This window comes from Oncorhynchus gorbuscha, linkage group LG06 (genome assembly GCF_021184085.1).
Source record: "Oncorhynchus gorbuscha isolate QuinsamMale2020 ecotype Even-year linkage group LG06, OgorEven_v1.0, whole genome shotgun sequence".
Lineage (NCBI taxonomy): Eukaryota > Metazoa > Chordata > Actinopteri > Salmoniformes > Salmonidae > Oncorhynchus > Oncorhynchus gorbuscha.
The window spans coordinates 10,949,516-10,971,094 of record NC_060178.1 but is presented as its reverse complement, the minus strand read 5'-3'; the positions used below and the strand labels follow the sequence as shown (position 1 = coordinate 10,971,094).

Genomic DNA, 21,579 nt, shown 5'->3' with positions numbered 1-21,579 from the left:
CACACACACACACACACACACACACACACACACACACACACACACACACACACACACACACACGAGACCTAAGAGAGGTATTGACTTGCTTCTATATCCACCTTGCTATTCCAGGAGGAGTTTCTACACACACTGTCAATGTTGCTAGTTGTTGGATTAAGGTTGTTGATACCTGAACCCCTCGTCAATGTTTTTATTTTTTAAATTTATTTTTTTAATGCCCCTTTTTCGTGGTATCCAATTGTTGTAGTAGCTACTATCTTGTCTCATCGCTACTACTCCCGTACGGCTCGGGAGAGACGGAAGGTTGAAAGTCATGCGTCCTCCGATACACAACCCAACCCCAACCAAGCGGACCTCCCGGTCGCGGCCGGGAGCCTGGGCACGAACGACTCTGATGGCACAGCTGGCGCTGCAGTACAGCGCCCTTAACCACTGCGCCACCCGGGAGCCCCCCTCGTCAATGTTGTTAGGTGTTGGATTAAGGTTGTTGATATCTGAACCCCTCGTCAATGTTGCTAGATGTTGGATTAAGGTTTTTGCAATATTGCCATATGATATACCTGGTATAATACTGTGTAAAATGTAATAAATTTAAATACAATACCTAAATCAAAGATAGCTTGGATTCATTCAATCACAATTGCAGGACATATACTTTCTTAATCTGTAATATAACTACTGAGGCGTTCAGATTTGATATTTGTTGACATCAGAATCTGTCATCAGAACGTTGTCACACGCTGCATGAAACTTCATCACGTGTACAGTAGTTGTTGGTACATGGACATTGTCTCATACACAAACATACACACACACACCCTTCTCACACAATTATGTGATATTTGTGTCAGTCTTGCTTATTTTAAAGGTGTCGTAGTGGTGTTGGTGTACCGTGTGTGTGTGTGTGTGTGTGTGTGTGTGTGTGTGTGTGTGTGTGTGTGTGTGTGTGTGTGTGTGTGTGTGTGTGTGTGTGTGTGTGTGTGTGTGTGTGTGTGTGTGTGTGTGTGTGTGTGTGTGTGTGTGTGTGTGTGTGTGTGTGTGTGTGTGTGTGTGAGAGAGAGACTTCCATAAACCAGTCAACCATTCACCAGACGTTGACATCACGTTGCAATGTGGGAGCGTTGTGTTGTTCTGTGAGTGTGTTCTGTTGAATGAGTCTGGTAGGAGGGGAGCTTGAGTGCAGGACCCTGCTCCCCAAACGGTGAACATGTCTCTGCCCAAAAGGATCCTCGTCAACCTATCACATTGTCTTACTCCTACTTCTCTTTTATCCTTCACAGCTTGTTATGCTACTGGTGTCAATTCATTTTCAAATGCTCCAGTACCCATTCAACCCCTCATAATTCCCTTCCTGAACACAAAGGGACTTGGGGTTGTGAATAAGATAATTCCCTTCCTGAACACAAAGGGACTTGGGGTTGTGAATAAGATAATTCCCTTCCTGAAACACAAAGGGACTTGGGGTTGTGAATAAGATAATTCCCTTCCTACACACAAAGGGACATGGGGTTGTGAATAAGATAATTCCCTTCCTGAACAAGATAATTCCCTTCCTGAACACAAAGGGACTTAGGGTTGTGAATAAAATAAATGTATGTTTATTTTTAATCTGATAGGACTCAGAAGCGTAGTTTGAGAGAATTCACAGTGAGAAATAGACAAACACAAACCCAGAATCTATCGGCGACTCAATTCACTAAGAGTAGCACTCAAGGATTGGCCCCAAAGTGACTGGTCGTCTGTGTACTTTTGGATGTAATTGTAAGGTCACATGGCTTGTAGGACATTAGCCTGTTCCCACACTGCATGTGCTGTCGTTAATTCTTCTACCGATGTCATTCCATACATAAATCCTCAGCTTTTGTCTTACACCAGATAATGCTATTTTGTGTAGAAATTGGCGCCACCTGTGGGAATAAAATGCAGCTACAATTGTGTCCATGGAATTCTCACCTCTAGATTGTTCTGAAGCAGAGAGATGGAAAGAGAGAACACCTCCTATCTTAGCCGCTGATCGCTTCTGTGACAGCATGGGCATCAATGTTGAGAAATATTTCCTCTTCGTCATGCTAAAAAAGGCTTAGTTGGTGGTGTAAAGTATTTTAGTAAAAATACTTTAAAAGTACTACTTAAGTAGTTTTTTGGTGTATCTGTACTTTATTATTTTTTTATAACTTCTACTTTTACTTCACTACATTCCTAAAGAAAAGTATGTACGTTTTACTCCATAAATTGTCTCTGACACCCATTTTCCTTAAATTATTTATGCTTAGCAGGATAGGAAAATGGTCAAATTCACGCACTAATCAAGAGAACATCCCTGGTCATCCCTACTGCCTCTTATCTGGGGGGCTCACGAAACATGAATGCTTAATTTGTAAATTATGTCTGAGTGTTGGAGCATGTCCCTGGCTATCCGTAAAATAAAATAAAAAACACAAATTGTGCCATCTGGTTTGCATAATATAAGAAATTTGAAAGTATTTATACTTTTACGTTTGTTACTTAAGTATATTTTAGCAATTGCATTTATTTTGATGCTTAAGTATATTTAAAACCAAATATTTTTAGACTTTTACTCGAGTATTATTTTACTGGGTGACTTTCACTTTTAGTTGAGTCATTTTTTTATGACGGTATCTTTACTTTTACTCAAGTAGGACAATTGAGCTTAGTGAGCCCTCTATCTATCTCCATGTTTTGAATTCTTTGGGGGGGAAATATCCATGACGACAGCACAATACTGTGCCATTATGGTATAGAGCTGGAGAAACTCTGTTGGACAATTCAGAAACAGACAAACATTGCTCCTCTTTACATACAGGAGTTGTTCCCTATTTGGTCATAGGATACAACACTAGCAAAAACAAAACTAATTAACAAACATTAAAAACAACAGAAAAAATACACTAATTATCATAAAAACTATATTTAACAATGTGCTTGACTTCAGAGTATCCAGCTGCAATCCCAAACACTTTGCTCTCCCCTCAATTAGACCTGGTCTTCCCAAGGCACAGAGTGACACTCCGAGATATCCCAAACACTTTGCTCTGCCCAATGTCTCCCCTCAATTAGACCTGGTCTTCCCAAGGCACAGAGTGACACTCCGAGATATCCCAAACACTTTGCTCTGCCCAATGTCTCCCCTCAATTAGACCTGGTCTTCCCAAGGCACAGAGTGACACTCCGAGATATCCCAAACACTTTGCTCTGCCCAATGTCTCCCCTCAATTAGACCTGGTCTTCCCAAGGCACAGAGTGACACTCCGAGATCAACATTGTCAGTCGGACTAAAAAATCATGTCGAATGCGCTTTGGTGTTTATATATACACTACGGGTCAAAGGTTTTAGAACACCTACTCATTCAAGGGTTTTTCTTTATTTTGACTATATTCTACATTGTAGAATAATAGTGAAGACATCAAACCTATGAAATAACACATGGAATCATGTAGTTACAAAAAAGTGTTAAATAAATCAAAATATATTTGATATTTTAGATTCTTCAAAGTAGCCATGCATTGATGACAGCTTTGCACACTCTTGGCATTGTCTCAACCAGCTTCATGAGGTAGTCACCTGGAATGCATTTCAATTAACAGGTGTGCCTTGTTAAAAGTTAATTTGTGGAATTTCTTTCCTTAATGGGTTTGAGCCAATCAGTTGTGTTGTGACAAGGTAGGGGGGGGGGGTGTACAGAAGATAGCTTATTTGGTAAAAGACCAAGTCCATATTATGGCAAGAACAGCTCAAATAAGCAAAGAGAAACGACAGTCCATCATTACTGTAAGACATGGAGGTCAGTCAATACAGAACATTTCAAGAAAGTTGAAAGTTTCTTCAAGTGCAGTCGCAAAAATCATCAAGTGCTATGATGAAACTGACTCTCATGAGGACCGCCATAGGAAAGGAAGACCCAGAGTTACCTCTGCTGCAGAGGATAAGTTCATTATAGTTACCAGCCTCAGAAATTGCAGCCCAAATAAATGCTTCACAGAGTTCAAGTAACAGACACATCTCAACATCAACTGTTCAGAGGAGACGTGGGAATCAGGCCGTCATGGTTGTATTGCTGCAAAGAAACCACTACTAAAGGAAACATGATGGACATTAGACCGGTGGAAATCTGTCCTTTGGTCTGAGTCCAAATTTGCGATTTTTGGTTCCAATCGCCGTGTCTTTGTGAGACTCAGAGTAGGTGAACGGATGATCTCTGGTGTGGAGGTGTTATGGTGTGGGGGTGTTATGGTGTGGGGGTGTTATGGTGTGGGGGTGTTATGGTGTGGGGGTGTTATGGTGTGGGGGTGCTTTGCTGGTGACACTGTCAGTGATTTATTTAGAATTCAAGGCACACTTAACCAGCATGGCTACCACAGCATTCTGCAGAGATACGTCATCCCATCTGGTTTGCGCTTAGTGGGACTATCATTTGTTTTTCAACAGGACAGTGACCCAAAACACATCTCCAGGCGGTGAAAGGGCTACTTGACCAAGGAGCGTGACGGAGTGCTGCATCAAATGACCTGACCTCCACAATCACCCGACCTCAACCCAGTTGAGCTCCAACAGAGGGAAGGAAAAACAGCCAACAGGTGCTCAGCATATGAACTCCTTCAAGACTGTTGGAAAAGCATTCCTCATGAAGCTGGTTAAGAGTGTGCAGAGATGTCATCAAGGCAAATGGTGGCTAATTGAAGAGTATAAAATATATTTTCATTTGTTTGACATTTTTTGGTTACTTCATGATTCCTTGTGCTTTGATGTCTTCACTATTATTCTACAATGTAGAAAATAGTACAAATAAAGAAAACCCTTGAATGAGTAGGTGTGTCCAAACTTTTGACTGGTACTATATATGTATACACACATATGGCGGGAATCAGGGGTGGAAATTGGGGAATGAAATCATTTTGACATGTAAAAAAAAATAGCTTTAGGTGATTTCAAGGATTTTTGGGGTAACTTTTTGGGATCCATTGGGGTCCATTTCCATCCCTGGTGTGAATGTTGAGTAACAACGTTTATATGCAAGAGTGCTCCATTTGGTTCTCTTTTGGTGTGTCTCTTCAGTCCTGCTTAGAGAAGCTTCCTCCATGTCCAACTGTTGGCTGCTTTAGACCGTCTTCTGATGGACCTCTTGTGTAGCTTGTTGCTGGGTGTGGCACCGGCTGAGGGAGAGAGAGGCGCATTTTGATGACATCATGAACATGTTGCTGAATAACCATAAAATAAAATGAATAAGGAAATTCCATAGTGCTTTGGGGTATTGATAGTTTCTCACAACTCGCCATCTTGACTGTAATGTTATTGACTTGTTTCCCTAGAGATGTTTATTTCTTATGATGTCTATATTTGTCACGCGTGTCGAGTCTCCTGTGTTGTTACTCCGTATGTGTGATGTCATCTGCATGCTTATGGACGAGACACTTAACAAGGAGCAGGTCAGACTCACGTTCTATACACTCCACCTGGGGCTCCTCCCACCGCCCGTCGGGACGGCAACGTACAACAGGCGGGTGGCGCTGTGTGAAGCCTGCGTCACACTGGTAGCGGACTATAGAGTTGACAGGGTAACGGTCTCTTCTGCTGCCCATCGGCATGCCGTTGGCCACCTCTGGGGGCGAGTGGCACATGACTGGGAAGAGAAGGGGAAACCAGAATAATTTGCCAAGATCATCATCATGTGTTTCCTACAAATAGTGAGTGGGCCAACAATAAGGTTCTTGGGGGGTACCAATTAGGTTTAACACACACTTTTAACACGTTGAAAGGTGCAATATGCAGAAAGTGCTCCGCCATTTCCTGGTTGCAATTTTTTTAATGGTTCTCTTAATTACAGTTTATATGACAAAACAAGCAATGGACAGTGTAGAGAATCACTGTACCATCCAAACCTCAGTAACCAACAAAAATATTGTATTTCCAACAGTTTGAAGCTGGTTTACAAAACCAAAAGAAGCATAGATTTTTTTGTTAACGAGAAGCATAGAAATATAGCACATAGAACAGATCTACTGCTTCTTAGACTTGCTTTCAACGAGAATGACAGATCTATAACTCACATTTCTATATGGATTTGGTTGTATTGCAGCTATAACACTTCATTTAACACTTGATTAACCCTGATTGGTGCATAGTGATGACGAGCACCTGCGGACGTCCCTACATTTCAAAAAGCGTAGTGCTATTCCTCTGTCCTGTTGGCTCAGTGACTGACAGCTGACTCAAAGAATGTGCTGTGCCCTCTGAACCTCAACCCCAAATCCCTGCTCCTACCAGGTCCACTCTTGCAGGTGAAGGGCAGGTGGTAGTTGCAGGGCACGTAGTTCCACTGGCCGTTCTCGCGCCAGATCATCACCACACAGTCCTCCCAAGAGTTAAAGTAGTTATCCGGCTGGTTGGGCCTCCAGTTCTCAAATTCCTGCATGGGAACACATCAAAATAGGACTGTTTAATTAGAAAGTAGGATCAAATGGAATGAACAAGTCAAATGCTAATTAAAATGCTTCTTCTTCTTCTTCTTCTTGTTCTTCTATGTCATTTGCAGAGAGCATTTCCCATTGCAATGCACACAAAATCAAATCAAAGTAAAGTCGGAGATCAGAGTAGGGAGATACCTGAACTGGATTAAGAAACAACTTACCAATGGACTGCCATCTGTCCAGCGGAACTCATTCTGCACGTCCTTGTCATTGAGTCCAATCCACTGATAGTCCTGAGCGTTAGCTAGATGGAGAAGAGAGCAGTGAACTGTCATGTATGTATCAGATATGTTAATGTCTGTGCTTAAAATAACTGAAACACACACACATACACACACACACACACACACACACACACACACACACACACACACACACACACACACACACACACACACACACACACACACAGGACCAGCCCCAGCCTTTTGGGGGCCCTAAAGCGAGATTGGCAGGCAAACATTTTTAGTGGCCCCTCTCGATGGCGGAAAGTTTTGACGTTTTTACGTAAATTTCCGGCAATTCTACACATTTTGCCATGCATGAGCGTAGAGAAAATGTTGCAGTTTTGAAGACCCTTTTCTCCAATTCTACACATTTTGTGGAGAGAACATTTCGCAATTGTATAACTAACTTCATGCAATTCTACACATTTTGCCATGACTTTCTGTAATTCTACACATTTTGCCATGACTTATGCCATGTTAGTATGATATCTGAGTGAGAGTGACTAACAAAATCAATGGGGGGCCCCCTGGAGGTCAGGGCTCCTGGAGGTCAGGGCTCCTGGAGGTCAGGACTAACTTACTAATGTTAAAATGTTAGCCGACATGGCTAATTGAGTGACTGGCATAGGAGGGAAATCTGCTGATGCCTAAACACATTTTGACATTGTTGTATTCTACTATTCTAACTCTCAACAGTAATCCCCCCCCTTCCACCCCACACACATCCTATCTCTTTACTCACAGTTGACAAACTCCTGCTCCTGTTGGGAGGTGATGCTGACCAGGTGGGCGTTAAGCTCTTGGCAGCGCTGCTCAGCGTCAGGCCAGGTGTCTCTCTCAGCAAAGTGCAGGTAGCAGCTCCCCATGAATTCCACCCAGCCCTCGACGCAGCCCTGCACCGCTGCACACACGGACAGACAGATCGACACATTAACAAGTTTACTTTAGAAACTTAGATGTGTCTCAGCAGCCAGCCACTCTCCCTGCCTTCTTATTAAAGGAGTTTACTGAGACGGAGTGGAGCCTACTGGGAGAATCAAATCAAAGTTGATTTGTCACATACACAGGATACAGCAGGTATAAATAGTACAGTGAAATGCCTACCTGCAAGCTCTCCTCAACAGTGCAGAATATATCCCAATAATAAAGAAATGTCAAATCAAAAATAGAACAAGTAACGAAAAAAGTAGTATCACAGTAATAACTTGTGGTAGAATATGTAGACTACATGACCTATTATATACATTAGGACTGTGCCATTTCAGGTATCCTGAACAAAAATATAAACACAACATGTATCATGAACTGACATTTTGTGCAGAAATGTGTTTATATCCCTGTTAGTGAGCATTTCTCCGTTGCCATGATAATCCATCCACCTGACAGGTGTGGCATATCAAGACGCTGATTAAACAGCATGATCATTACACAGGTGCACCTTGTGTTGGGGACAATAAAAGGCAACTCTAAAAATGTGCAGTTTTGTCACACAACACAATGTCACAGATGTCACAAGATTTGAGGAAGCATGCAGTTGGCATGCTGACTGCAGGAATGTCGACCAGAGCTATTGCCAGATAATTTAATGTTCATTTCCCTACCATAAACTGCCTCCAACATGTTTTAGAGAATTTGGCAGTATGTGCAACCGTCCTCACAACCGCAGACCATGTGTCACCACTCCAGCTCAGGTCCTCCACATCCGGCTTCTGATTGGCTTGGCCTGGCTCCCAATTTGGTGGGCCTATGCCCTCCCAGGCCCAGCTATGGCTGCACCCCTGCCCAGTCATGTGAAATCCATAGATTAGGGCCTAATTAATTTATTTCAGTTGACTTCTTTCCTTATATGAACTGTAACTCAGTAAAGAGTTTGTAATTGTTGCATGTCGCGTTTATATTTTTGTTTAGTATTCATGCTGTAACTACTGACCTATAGAACACTTCTAAAGTAAGATATGACCAAGTGATAAAATATTGCTGTACTATCCCTTTAAGCAACATACCGTACACTACAGCAGGCTCCTCCACCACAGCAGGGGTCACCATCGAGACGGCGGATGCTGTCGTCATGCTAGGGAAGACTGCCGATGGTGCCGTGACATAGATTGTCTCCGTGGAACCTCCCTGCCCTTTCTGCTCTTGGCCTTCCTCCAAAACATCCAGCTCATCCCCTCTGTCTATGTTGCCAAGACTGCCAATATTCTCTGGGTAACTCATGGTTGAACCAGGCAGCAGCACCACAGACAGGCCCTCTGCAAATGGTGACTCCCCCAGGGAGAGCCCACTGGCCGAGGTGCTCCCTTCATGTTGGCTACTGCTGTCTCCACTGACCTCTACGTAACCCCGTCCCTGCTCCGGACGCTGCTCCCCTTGACGTGCCGTCACCTCCATCATCACGTCATCTGTCAGGAAGATGACCTCGTGGCCTGAATGGGATTTGTCCCTGCTGGATGGGAATCCAGAGCCACTGTGAAAACCGGAGGGGAAACCGCTTGGAAACCCAGAAGAGAAGGTCTGGTAGCCGGAGACTTCCTGCTCTCCCGAGGGCTGACCGGTCAGGTCGATGAGACCTGAATGCGTGAAAGATATGTCAGGACTTCCGGAACCAGAGGTGCTGGTAACATCCCCGCTGAAGAGGCTATACGATCCAGACATTCCTCCGGAGCCACTGATGTCCACACTTCCTTTTCCAAGCTCCTGTCCGGTAGGCTGCCGTTTGGAGATGTCCACCATCTCTCCGTCCACAATGATGGTGACAGAGTCCCCGCTACCACTCAGGTCCGCAGATACTCCGCTGCCACTACCCGAGTGGGGAAGGACACTGGACGGTATCCCACCGCTGAACTCTCCCACCCCCACCCCAGATCCACTATCCCCAGACTCGCTGAACTCTCCCACTCCAGACCCACTATCCCCAGACCCGCTGAACTCTCCCACCCCGGATCCATTATCCCCAGACCCGCTGAACTCTCCCAACCCGGATCCACTATCCCCAGACCCGCTGAACTCTCCCACCTCCACCCCGGATCCATTATCCCCAGACCCGCTGAACTCTCCCACCCCGGATCCACTATCCCCAGACCCGCTGAACTCTCCCACCCCGGATCCACTATCCCCAGACCCGCTGAAGTCTCCCACTCCAGATCCACTATCCCCAGACTCACTGAACTCTCCCACCCCGGATCCACTATCCCCAGACCCGCTGAACTCTCCCACCCCGGACCCACTATCCCCAGACCCGCTGAACTCTCCCACCCCGGACCCACTATCCCCAGACCCGCTGAACTCTCCCATCCCGGACCCACTATCCCCAGACCCGCTGAACTCTCCCACCCCGGACCCACTATCCCCAGACCCGACTTTTGGGAGGTAGGTGACAGTGGTGCTCCCCTCACCCGCCTCCTGAGGATCTCCAGAGCCAGAGCCGGACAAGACAGGTCCATTGCCCTCGAAGGTGACTTGGAAGCCAGACCCTGAGCCCTCGCCGCTTGCCCTACCAGATGTGTATCCACTATGGCCAGGCGTTCCACTGCCACTACCACTGGCAGAATGATCAGCTGAGGCTGAACCAGACACATCCACAGAGACAGGTGGCTTGACGGGGCTCACTGAGAAACCACAGAGGAAGAAGAACATGTAATAGTATCACACTGACTACAATACAGCTTGTGCATTCTGATTGAAATAGAGGCAAAAGGAAACTGAGAGGAGGGATACCTAGTCAGTTGTACAACGGAATGGCCTTCAACTGAAATGTGTCGTCCGCATTTAACTCAACCGCACCTCTGATTCCAGAGAGGTGCGGGGGCTACCTTAATCGACGTCCACGTCTTCGGCGCCCGAGGAACAGTGGGTTAACTGCCTTGCTCAGGGGCAGAACGACAGATTTTTTACCTTGTCAGGTCGGGATTCGAATCGGGGAGTCGTTGGGCCAGTAACCTTTTGGCTGCCTAGGCTACCAAAACTTTTACATTTAGTGTAGTCGGCAGGATACATGTACAGGAAATACTAGTGGGGATATAGAAACACTGTTGACCTCGTAATAAAAATATATATTACCAGGCATCAGGCTGTCTGTTCTGGTTGTCATGTTGATCATTTCCTCCTTGACAACTAGAGTAACGTTGAGTCTGGTTTCAGTGTGAATAATCACACGTTCCGCTACAAAACAAAGAAAACCAACACAATATCATTTTCACACTTTTAACAGTGGCTGTATTTGTCATTTTTAAAGCTTATGGCTCAATGGTTGTCTATATTATTTCTCAATTTATTAACACAGAGCCTTATATAAATGTATGCTTAATCAGTTGAGATTTAACAGGAACCATTTTGGTAACAAGAGTTCTAAGTAAATTACACAATCTGGTAAGAATTCCTCTAATTGTCACAGATTGTAATTATCACAACCTTTGGTGGGTTTGGCAACTCTCTCCATGACTCTGAGCAGATCCAAAACTCATACCTCTGAAGCAGTATGCATCGTATCTGGAGTGCTGGTCTGGGTTTTCTGTCTGGTTGGGGAAGGCGTAGATGGTGTGTACCCCGGCCTTGCCGCCTCCACAGTGGGGCCTTGGGACATGGATGGGGTAGCGGACGCTGCGATCCTGCAGCCAGCCTGGACGGCACTTGTCGAAGCCCTGTCTCCAGGCGGCATAGAGCTGCCCTGTGGTGGCTAGCGTGGTGTTGAGCTTCTGGCAGTGGGCTACGGCCTCCTCATAGGAGAAGCTGTCATAGTCACTGGAATAGAACAGCTCCCCTGGAAAGTGAGGGAGAAGAGATAGCAGGTTGTTTTACTCAGGAGTGATGGTTCACTTTACATCTTCTGCTATGGTCTGTAGAAGAAGACAAAATCATTTACATCTGAAGCTAAGGTTTGTAGAAGAAGAATAAGTCACTTTACATCTGAAGCTAAGGTCTATAGAAGAAGAAGTCAGTTTACATATGAAGCTAAGATCTGTAGAAGAAGAAGAAGTAGAAGTCACTTTACATCTGAAGCTAAGGTCTGTAGAAGAAGAAGTCACTTTACATCTGAAGCTAAGGTCTGTAGAAGAATAAGAAGAAATCACTACATCTGAAGCTAAGGTCTAGAAGAAGAAGTCACTTTACATCTGAAGCTAAGGTTTGTAGAAGAAGAAGTCACTTTACATCTGAAGCTAAAGTTTGTAGAAGAAGAAGTCACTCTACATCTTAAGCTAAGGTCTGTAGAAGAAGAAGAATAAAAAAATCACTACATCTGAAGCTAAGGTCTGTAGATGAAGAAGATGATGATGAAGAATAAGCAGAAGAAGAAGAATCAGCAGAAGAATAGGGTCCATGGGCCATGTCTCTCACCCTTGAGGCGGTCCACATAGCAGTAGACGTCATATTGCTCAGTAGCAGGTCTCAGGCCATAGGACCTCACCCTGGGACATTCTCCAGGTTGCCTGAACACTTATCTCTGGGAGACAGGATGGGGTACCTGAAGGTCAGGGTTGGTGGTAAATGTGTGGTTAGAAAACAGTCATACTTCTGTCCTCTTTAATAAAAGCAGTCTTAGAAGTAGAGTTTAATCATTCAGGAAGTGTTCCCAAAGTTCCAACATTTCTCAGATATCCCAGTCAGAAGATTTCTGGAATCATAAGGGAATATGCAGGAATTCTCCAAGGAATCCTCCAATGAATTCTCAAAGGAATTCTCCACGGAATCTTCCAAGGAATCCTCCAAGGAATCCTCCAAGGAATCCTCCAAGGAATCCTCCAAGGAATTATCCAAGGAATCCTCCAAGGAATCCTCCAAGGAATCTCCAAGGAATCCTCCAACAGGGATTTTTGAAAAATCCAGGACCGTGAATAAAGTTTGCAGAATTTTGTAACCCTACTGAGAGGGCCACCTTTTGACTACTGAGATTCACACTATCTATCTCACCTGACAGTCTGGTCCCTGAGCCAGCCTGCATCACAGTGGTGGAGCCCTGCCTCGTAGGCTGCCTGTAGCTGCTGGGAGCTGGCGATGACCGCACCCACACTCTGACAAGCCATCTGGGCTTCCACGAAGGACATGGCATAGCGACTGGAGTCAGCACGGTAGTGAAACACCACACCTATAGAGAGGGACAGAAGGAGGGAGGGAGGGAGGAGTAAGGAGAGAAGGAGGGGCAGAGAAGGCAGGGAAGAGACAGACCGAACCAAAGACAGAATTTGAAGTTATTACACTGGAAAATGAAAATGGCAACTACTGCTGGCAGGTAGCCTAGTGGTTAATAGTGTTAGGCCAATAACCACAAGGTTTCTGGTTTGAACCCCAGAGCTGACTAGGTGCCCTTGAGCAAGGCAATTAATTGTAATGGTACTTATAAATTGATCTGGATAAGCCAAAACGTGCACCTGGGGGGCACAATACACTAACCTGTAGGAGCCATGGCAGTGTCATTGTCATGAGGGAACTCGAAGCCCACATCAGGATTAGCTGTCACCCTGCTAATGATCTCTTCCCCAACGACCGGGGTAACCTTCGTAACCGTGTCAGTCACACTGGGTGGGACGGGTAAGGTCGGTGCCATGGTGATGGTGTCCAGGGGGGCTTGGGTCAGCACCTCCCCCCTTGCCTCAGTTTCAGGGGCGGTGGTTAGCCCTGGATAGACCATAGGACTGGCTGTGATGGTGGCCACCTCTGGGAACGGGGTGGTCTTGACTGCACCCTCGTCCTCTAAGGAATTAGATCATTGGCAGCAGGTAAAGTTAAAGCCACACTCTGTCATACTGGAAATCACTCTGTTTTTTTAACACAACACATGTAATCTACAGGGCCTTTTTGCTGTATAAGGAAGTGATTCCTTTTCTAACACTATAACAATATACTTGTGACCTCTTTTTTAAACTATTTTTGGTGCCTTGACCAAGTACAGTAGTTCAAGCTTGAAGAGATCGACAGCAACAGTGGTGCATTGTGGGATAGGTGCTTCTACACCTGCATTGCTTGCTGTTTGTGGTTTTAGGCTGGGTTTCTGTACAGCACTTTGAGATATCAGCTGATGTAAGAAGGGCTATATGAATACATTTGATTTGATTTGATATGCAGTCTTCAGATATAATCTGGTTGCTGGGTTACCTTGGTAGCAGATAGCATCATAGTGGGAGTCCGGGTAGGGGTAGCCTGTCTGGTTAGGGAACAGGTACACGGTCCTCACTCCCAGTAGTCCTCCACCACACTGGGGCCTGACAATGTTGATGGGGTAGCGGACGCTTCCGTCTGCCAGCCAGCCCGCGTTACACACGTCCATGCCAGACTTCCAGGCCAGGTACAGCTGCCCTGTGGTGGCCAGCTTGGCCCCTAGTTTGGCACACTGGTCCATTGCCTGGTAGAAGGTGAACTTCTCCACGGACATGGAGTAGAACACTCTGCCTGGGGAAGGCAAAGAGTGAGAAACACAGACTCAGGCGGTCAAACAGATAGATATGAAAGTGCAACAATTGTCCTTGCAGTAACTAATGCCAGTAAAAATACTTGTTTTTAGGGGAAGAGGTTCAAATCGGTCAATGTGCACTTGAGCAAGGCACTTAATCCTAATTGCTCCTGTAAATCTCTCTGGATAAGAGAATATGCTAAAGGAATAACATGTCAATTAAAATCATTTCAGAAACAGATAACGAATTGAGGAGAGTAGACTATGTACTCTGTTCTTCAAAGCTGAAGGAACTCTCTTGACACTGAGCAGAAGCAAAATTCATCCCCATTTAACTGCAGAGTCATCCACTGACTGCCCAATTCTCTAAAATGACTTTGTAGGCGGCTTATGGTAGAGAAATTAACATTCAATTACATTTTTACATTACATTTAAGTCATTTAGCAGACGCTCTTATCCAGAGCGACTTACAAATTGGTGCATTCACCTTATGACATCCAGTGGAACAGCCACTTTACAATAGTGCATCTAAATCTTTTAAGGGGGGTGAGAAGGATTACTTTATCCTATCCTAGGTATTCCTTAAAGAGGTGGGGTTTCAGGTGTCTCCGGAAGGTGGAGGTGCTATCAGGTTGTAAATCACAGCTGGCCTGGAACATTGTTTGCTGCCACAACCCATTCGGGATGCACAGTTTCAGTTTCAATGACTCAATATAACTCTTTAACTAAGGCTGGGAATGTCAATACAATCGAACTAGCAAGGGCAATGATCACAAGTCTGTCATAACTTGGCTAATAGGCTTTTGTAATAATAGGCTAATAATAACGTGGCTAATTGGCTAGCTTACGTAATAATAGGGTAGTCATAACATGGCTAATAGGCAAGCTTATGTAATAATAGGCTAGTAATAACGTGGCTAATAGGCTAGCTTACGTAATAATAGGCTAGTCATAACGTGGCTAATAGGCTAGCTTACGTAATAATAGGCTAGTAATAACATGGCTAATAGGCTAGCTTACGTAATAATAGGCTAGTCATAACATGGCTAATAGGCTATGTGTCAAGCAAGGACACACAAAGGAGTCTAAATGAGTCAACACTTGGTCATCCACTTTATGAAAGGACAGTCTGATGCGCTTGCATCAGTGAATTCAACTTCAATTGCGCTGCCTTCATGTGTCCCGTTTTCAGCGCACAGTGGAGGGAAAGTTTACAGACACATGCCACAGTTCTAGCTAGGCTGCTAAAATGTTGCAGTCTAGATTCGGTTTTTAAAGCGTGACAATTAATTCATAATTGATCAAATAAAATAAAATCTGTAACAGAGAAACATGTATGCCTTTAATAATACCTGTACATAGCCCACCTATAATTTAGCCCAAACAACTACCTCTTTCCCAACTGTATTTAATTAATTAATTAATTAATTTAGCTCCTTTGCACCCCATTATTTTTATTTCTACTTTGCACATTCTTCCATTGCAAAACTACCATTCCAGTGTTTTACTTGCTATATTGTATTTACTTTGCCACCATGGCCTTTTTTGCCTTTACCTCCCTTCTCACCTCATTTGCTCACATTGTATATAGACTTGTTTATATTGTATTATTGACTGTATGTTTGTTTTACTCCATGTGTAACTCTGTGTCGTTGTATCTGTTGAACTGCTTTGCTTTATCTTGGCCAGGTTGCAATTGTAAATGAGAACTTGTTCTCAACTTGCCTACCTGGTTAAATAAAGGTAAATAAATAATAAATAAATAATAGCACATTTGCATATAGGCCTACTAGCTCTGATTGGCTATGGCGCACCAGTCTGCGTAGACACTGGTCCTGGACAAGACAGACGTTTTTATTAGGTTTTATTTACTGCAGTGTCTATTATTTGTCCAAACGGACGGCAGCTTTCCCACTCTATATTGCGATAGAATTTTCACAAATGCCTTACTCTATGTCATTGGCAAGCATTCTATGAAAGTATGAAAAATGACTATCTAAGTGCTTGCTTGTTAGATTCTTTTAAGTGTCATAATCTTCCTCGGGGTATATAGGAACAGATTTGAATAAGTTCTCATGTTGCTAAAATGCTGTCTGTTCTACTTTAACAGTGATGTTTATCTATGTACACCACAAAACAGCTTGTATAATGACCATGACCAGCTACAGTGTAGTGTACCTGACATCTCCTGTGCAAAGCAGTACACGTCATAGGTCTCGTTGACCTCTCTCAAGCCATAGGTTCGCACTCCCGGGAACTCATCCTTGTCTCCAAAGCAACCCTCACGAGGCTCATGGATGGGGTACCTTGAGTAGATCACGTGAGATGGCAAAGGAAGAAAAGAATGAATACACGTCAGGCCGTCAATTAGTTTATTTTGAATCCCAAATGGTTATAACATGTCTTTGCTCAATGCCAACCCATGCTCTAGAATAACATTCCCCACAAAACCCTTCAGGGCTGTACTAATTTCTTCATTTTTACTGTACTGGATATCCACACTGGGTGCCAACACATCGAAGATGGTTTACCTAAAACAGTAACGACACTACACAATTTAGTACATCACAATTGACCTGACTGTTTGGTCAGAGAGCCACCCGGCGTCACATTGGTGGAAGCCATCGTCAAAGGCAGCCTGTAGTTGTGCCGGGGTGGCGATGGTGGCACTGTTCTGGATACAGGCAGCCTTGGCCCTCTCAAAGTTCAGAGTGTAGCGCGTCGAGATGGCTCGGTAGTGGAACACAATACCTGGAGAAGAGAGAACACATCGCCCTCACCGTCATGTTATACTGAGTATTATTCCATTTCAGAGGATTGGCTTTGTGTATAACAGGATGAGTAAGAGGATGTTTGACACGGCTGGGATCAATTCCATTTGGATTCAATCAATTCTGGAAGTAAACTGAAATTCAAATTCAAATTTTTCTCAATGATTTGGAATTGGAAACAGTTTACGGCAGGGTAGCCTAGTGGTTAGAGTGTAGAGGCGGCAGGGTAGCCTAGTGGTTAGAGTGTAGAGGCGGCAGGGTAGCCTAGTGGTTAGAGTGTAGAGGCGGCAGGGTAGCCTAGTGGTTAGAGTGTAGAGGCGGCAGGGTAGCCTAGTGGTTAGAGTGTAGAGGCGGCAGGGTAGCCTAGTGGTTAGAGCGTTGGACTAGTAACCGGAAGGTTGCAAGTTCAAACCCCCGAGCTGACAAGGTACAAATCTGTCCTTCTGCCCCTGAACAGGCAGTTAACCCACTGTTCCTAGGCTGTCATTGAAAATAATAATCTGTTCTTAACTGACTTGCCTGGTTAAATAAAGATAAAATAGAATTGATTGAATCAAAAAGGAATTGACCCCAACCGTGTCAAAATCCTTTTCTACTGATTTACAGTACTCACTGTGGAGGAGTTTCACACACATTCATATCACATTATACACTTGGTGGTTCGAGCCCTAAATGCTTATTGGCTGACAGCCGTGGAAAAGCCCTTAGCCATATATCACACCTCCTCTTGCCTTATTGCTTAATTATACAATACTCTTCCCCATATAATATAATAAATAAATAATAATAATAATTAAGCAAACCATGGAATTTGAATATCTGTTTACTTCCAGAATGGACTGAATCGAAAGAGAATTGACCCCGATAACCCTGATATTTGGTTTAGGTGCATACCTTGAACCTGGATGTCCACCCAGTCATAGTTATTCTCGATGCCGTGCATGACCTCACAGCGATAAGTGCCGGAGTCCTTGGCATGCAGTTCTGTGATCTCCATGGTGACGTCGGTGGGCACCAGTGGGTAGTTGACCATGGTGACCCGGTCTAGGTACTCCGTCTCCACGTGAACTTTGCCCTCTGACGCCAGCAGTATGAGGGTGGCCTTGCCCTTGGTGACGTAGGTCCACTTGATGCGGTGGGACAGGGGGGTGACAGTGGGTGCGCCGGGGTCGTTGACCATGTTGTCCTGGAAGTAGCAGGGCACAACCACCTTGGTGCCCATCAGAGGGCGCAGCGGCACCTCCACGGGAATGCTGACACTCAGGTTACTGTCGAGATCTGGGGAGGAGAGTATGAGACACTTTTTATTTTATTTTTTACAACATATTTGCATCTACTTGGCTGGAAGATACTTTCTAACTGTCACACTGCTTATGAGTAGCACACGCAGGAAGATGTTTGACGAAGTGAAGTAATATGGTGGACGTAGTGGCTGTTTCTGTTTCAGTAACGTAGAGTCATGCCATCTGCCTGCATTATTCCAAACCCTATCTCGGAGAGTCATGCCATCTGCCTGCATTATTCCAAACCCTATCCCGGAGAGTCATGCCATCTGCCTGCATTATTCCAAACCCTATCCCAGAGAGTCATGTCATCTGCCTGCATTATTCCAAACCCTATCCCAGAGAGTCATGTCATCTGCCTGCATTATTCCAAACCCTATCCCAGAGAGTCATGTCATCTGCCTGCATTATTCCAAACCCTATCCCAGAGAGTCATGTCATCTGCCTGCATTATTCCAAACCCTATCCCAGAGAGTCATGTCATCTGCCTGCATTATTCCAAACCCTATCCCGGAGAGTCATGTCATCTGCCTGCATTATTCCAAACCCTATCCCGGAGAGTCATGTCATCTGCCTGCATTATTCCAAACCCTATCCCGGAGAGTCATATCATCTGTCTGCATTATTCCAAACCCTATCCCAGAGAGTCATGTCATCTGTCTGCATTATTCCAAACCCTATCCCGTAGAGTCATGTCATCTGCCTGCATTATTCCAAACCCTATCCCAGAGAGTCATGTCATCTGCCTGCATTATTCCAAACCATATCCCAGAGAGTCATGTCATCTGCCTGCATTATTCCAAACCCTATCCCAGAGAGTCATGTCATCTGCCTGCATTATTCCAAACCCTATCCCAGAGAGTCATGTCATCTGCCTGAATTATTCCAAACCCTATCCCAGAGAGTTATGTCATCTGCCTGCATTATTCCAAACCCTATCCCAGAGAGTCATGTCATCTGCCTGCATTATTCCAAACCCTATCCCAGAGAGTCATGTCATCTGCCTGCATTATTCCAAACCCTATCCCAGAGAGTCATGTCATCTGCCTGCATTATTCCAAACCCTATCCCAGAGAGTCATGTCATCTGCCTGCATTATTCCAAACCCTATCCCGGAGAGTCATGTCATCTGCCTGCATTATTCCAAACCCTATCCCGGAGAGTCATGTCATCTGCCTGCATTATTCCAAACCCTATCCCGGAGAGTCATGTCATCTGCCTGCATTATTCCAAACCCTATCCCAGAGAGTCTAAAAACCTTTTTGCCGTCGGCGGTGGCCAGTACACATACAGTATATAACAGGAGCTCCGCTTGAATAGCTAGAACTGCAACCTTCCCCTGTTTGAATGCAAAGGCATCCTTCCATTGGTTCCTTCCTGGATGTGGATTGGATCTGATTGGACGAAAGCAGTGGGAGTGCGAAACCTTTCTTACACCCATCTATCTGTGTTCGATCAGGGATCAATAATAGTGATGTCAGATTGCACCTACCGCCGGGGTCTTCAAATGATATAGTTGAGGTGATGAAGGGAAGACACACACACAGTAGGAGCAAGGTGATCATGGTTGACCTGTTATGGAAGAAAGAACTGTCAGTAAAACAAATGGTTGTATGAAAAGGTTGATTGGTTGTCTGAAAAGGTTGATTGGTTGTCTGAAATGGTTGACTGGTTGTCTGAAATGGTTGACTGGCTGTCTGAAATGGTTGATTGGTTGACTGAAATTAAATTTTCAATAAATTAATGAAGCAAATGAATGAAAACATTTTTGTTTTTCTTGGCCACCGTGCTTCTACATCTGCATTGCTTGCTATTTAATCTTTTTTTTGCTGGGTTTCTGCATAAGCACTGTGTGACCTCTGCTGATGTAAAAGACAAAGGGCTTTATAAATACATTTGATTTTATTTGATTCTGACCAAATGACACAACCTTACACATTTACTATAATGACTTGTGAATGAAAATATTATTGATTGGCGAATGGCTAAATATTTTAAGATGAGTCTCAAAGGTGTGTAAAAACCTTAATTAGACAACAAACACTTGCTGTTCTGTGTTTGAATGATTCCAGCTGGTCTGGTGGGAAGAGTTTTAGCAGAGTTTATTCATGCTCCCATACACCACAACTCCTTTCCCCCTTTGTCCCACCATATTCACACAGGCAAAAGTCTACTGTATATCAGTACAGGCTGGATGTGTACTGTGTGATACCAACCCCTTGTATATCAGTATTTAAAAAAGAATGTAACCTTTAATTAACTAGGCAAGTCAGTTATGAACAAATTCTTATTTACAATGACGGCCAACGATGCTGGGCCAATTGTGCGCCACCCTATGAGACTCCCAATCACTGCCGGATGTGACACAGCCTGAATTGGAACCAGGGACTGTAGTGATGCCTCTTGCACTGAGATAGCTGTGCCTTAGACCGCTGCGCCACTCAGGAGAGGTAGGCTGGTTGTGTACTGTGTGATACCAGCCCCTTGTAACTCAGTATAGGTTGGTTGTGTACTGTGTGATACCAGCCCCTTGTAAATCAGTATAGGTTGGTTGTGTACTGTGTGATACCAGCCCCTTGTAACTCAGTATAGGTTGGTTGTGTACTGTGTGATACCAGCCCCTTGTAAATCAGTATAGGTTGGTTGTGTACTGTGTGATACCAGCCCCTTGTAAATCAGTATAGGTTGGTTGTGTACTGTGTGATACCAGCACCTTGGGAAAAGTGGAAACATGATGTCAAATGTCACTCTCCCTTTCTCAAATACCACACACATGTTCATCAAGGAATAAAAGCCCTCTGTCCCTGGCACAGGAAAGGTTCTTGGTGCAAAAATATATATTTTTCTTGAATTTATACATCATACGAGGTCTTCATATGTGACCCTGCCTATTGTATGTCCAGGGTGGAGATAGGATAGAGGACAACCTTCCACAAAATGTGCGTGCTGAGGATGGATACTAAATAGGTTTTAACTCCCAAGCTACTTTGTGAATCTTTTGTGCCATTTACATCCAGTATCCTTACTGCTGTTACGACCCTGGGGATTATGACTACAACCCTGAGTATAATAACCGCGACCCTGAGGATAATAACGAAGACCCTGAGGATAACGACCACAACCCTGAGGATAATAACGACCACCCTGAGGATAATAACGATGACCCTGAGGATAATAACGAAGACCCTGAGGATAACGACCACAACCCTGAGGATAATAACGACCACCCTGAGGATAATAAGGATGACCCTGAGGAAAATAACCACAACCCTGAGGATAATAACGACGACCCTGAGGATAATAACCACAACCCTGAGAATAATAATGATGACCCTGAGGATAATAACAATGACCTTGAGGATAATAACCACAACCCTGAGAATAATAATGATGACCCTGAGGATAATAACAATGACCCTGAGGA

General features: G+C 44.4%; 1 protein-coding gene across 1 annotated transcript; it reads right to left on the bottom strand.

Annotated features, from left to right (window-relative positions):
* Positions 1-4,860: 4,860 nt before the first annotated feature.
* LOC124037388 (aggrecan core protein-like) lies at positions 4,861-19,720 on the bottom strand. The gene is given in 18 exon segments (XM_046352091.1): positions 4,861-5,175; positions 5,460-5,642; positions 6,284-6,428; positions 6,651-6,733; positions 7,459-7,617; positions 8,720-9,596; positions 10,050-10,324; positions 10,776-10,877; positions 11,182-11,475; positions 12,051-12,119; positions 12,122-12,177; positions 12,624-12,798; positions 13,104-13,403; positions 13,806-14,099; positions 16,280-16,407; positions 16,678-16,852; positions 17,767-18,150; positions 19,648-19,720. Coding segments are annotated over 18 exon segments (3,864 nt in total). The 3' UTR covers positions 4,861-5,083.
* Between the last annotated feature and the right edge of the window lie 1,859 nt (positions 19,721-21,579).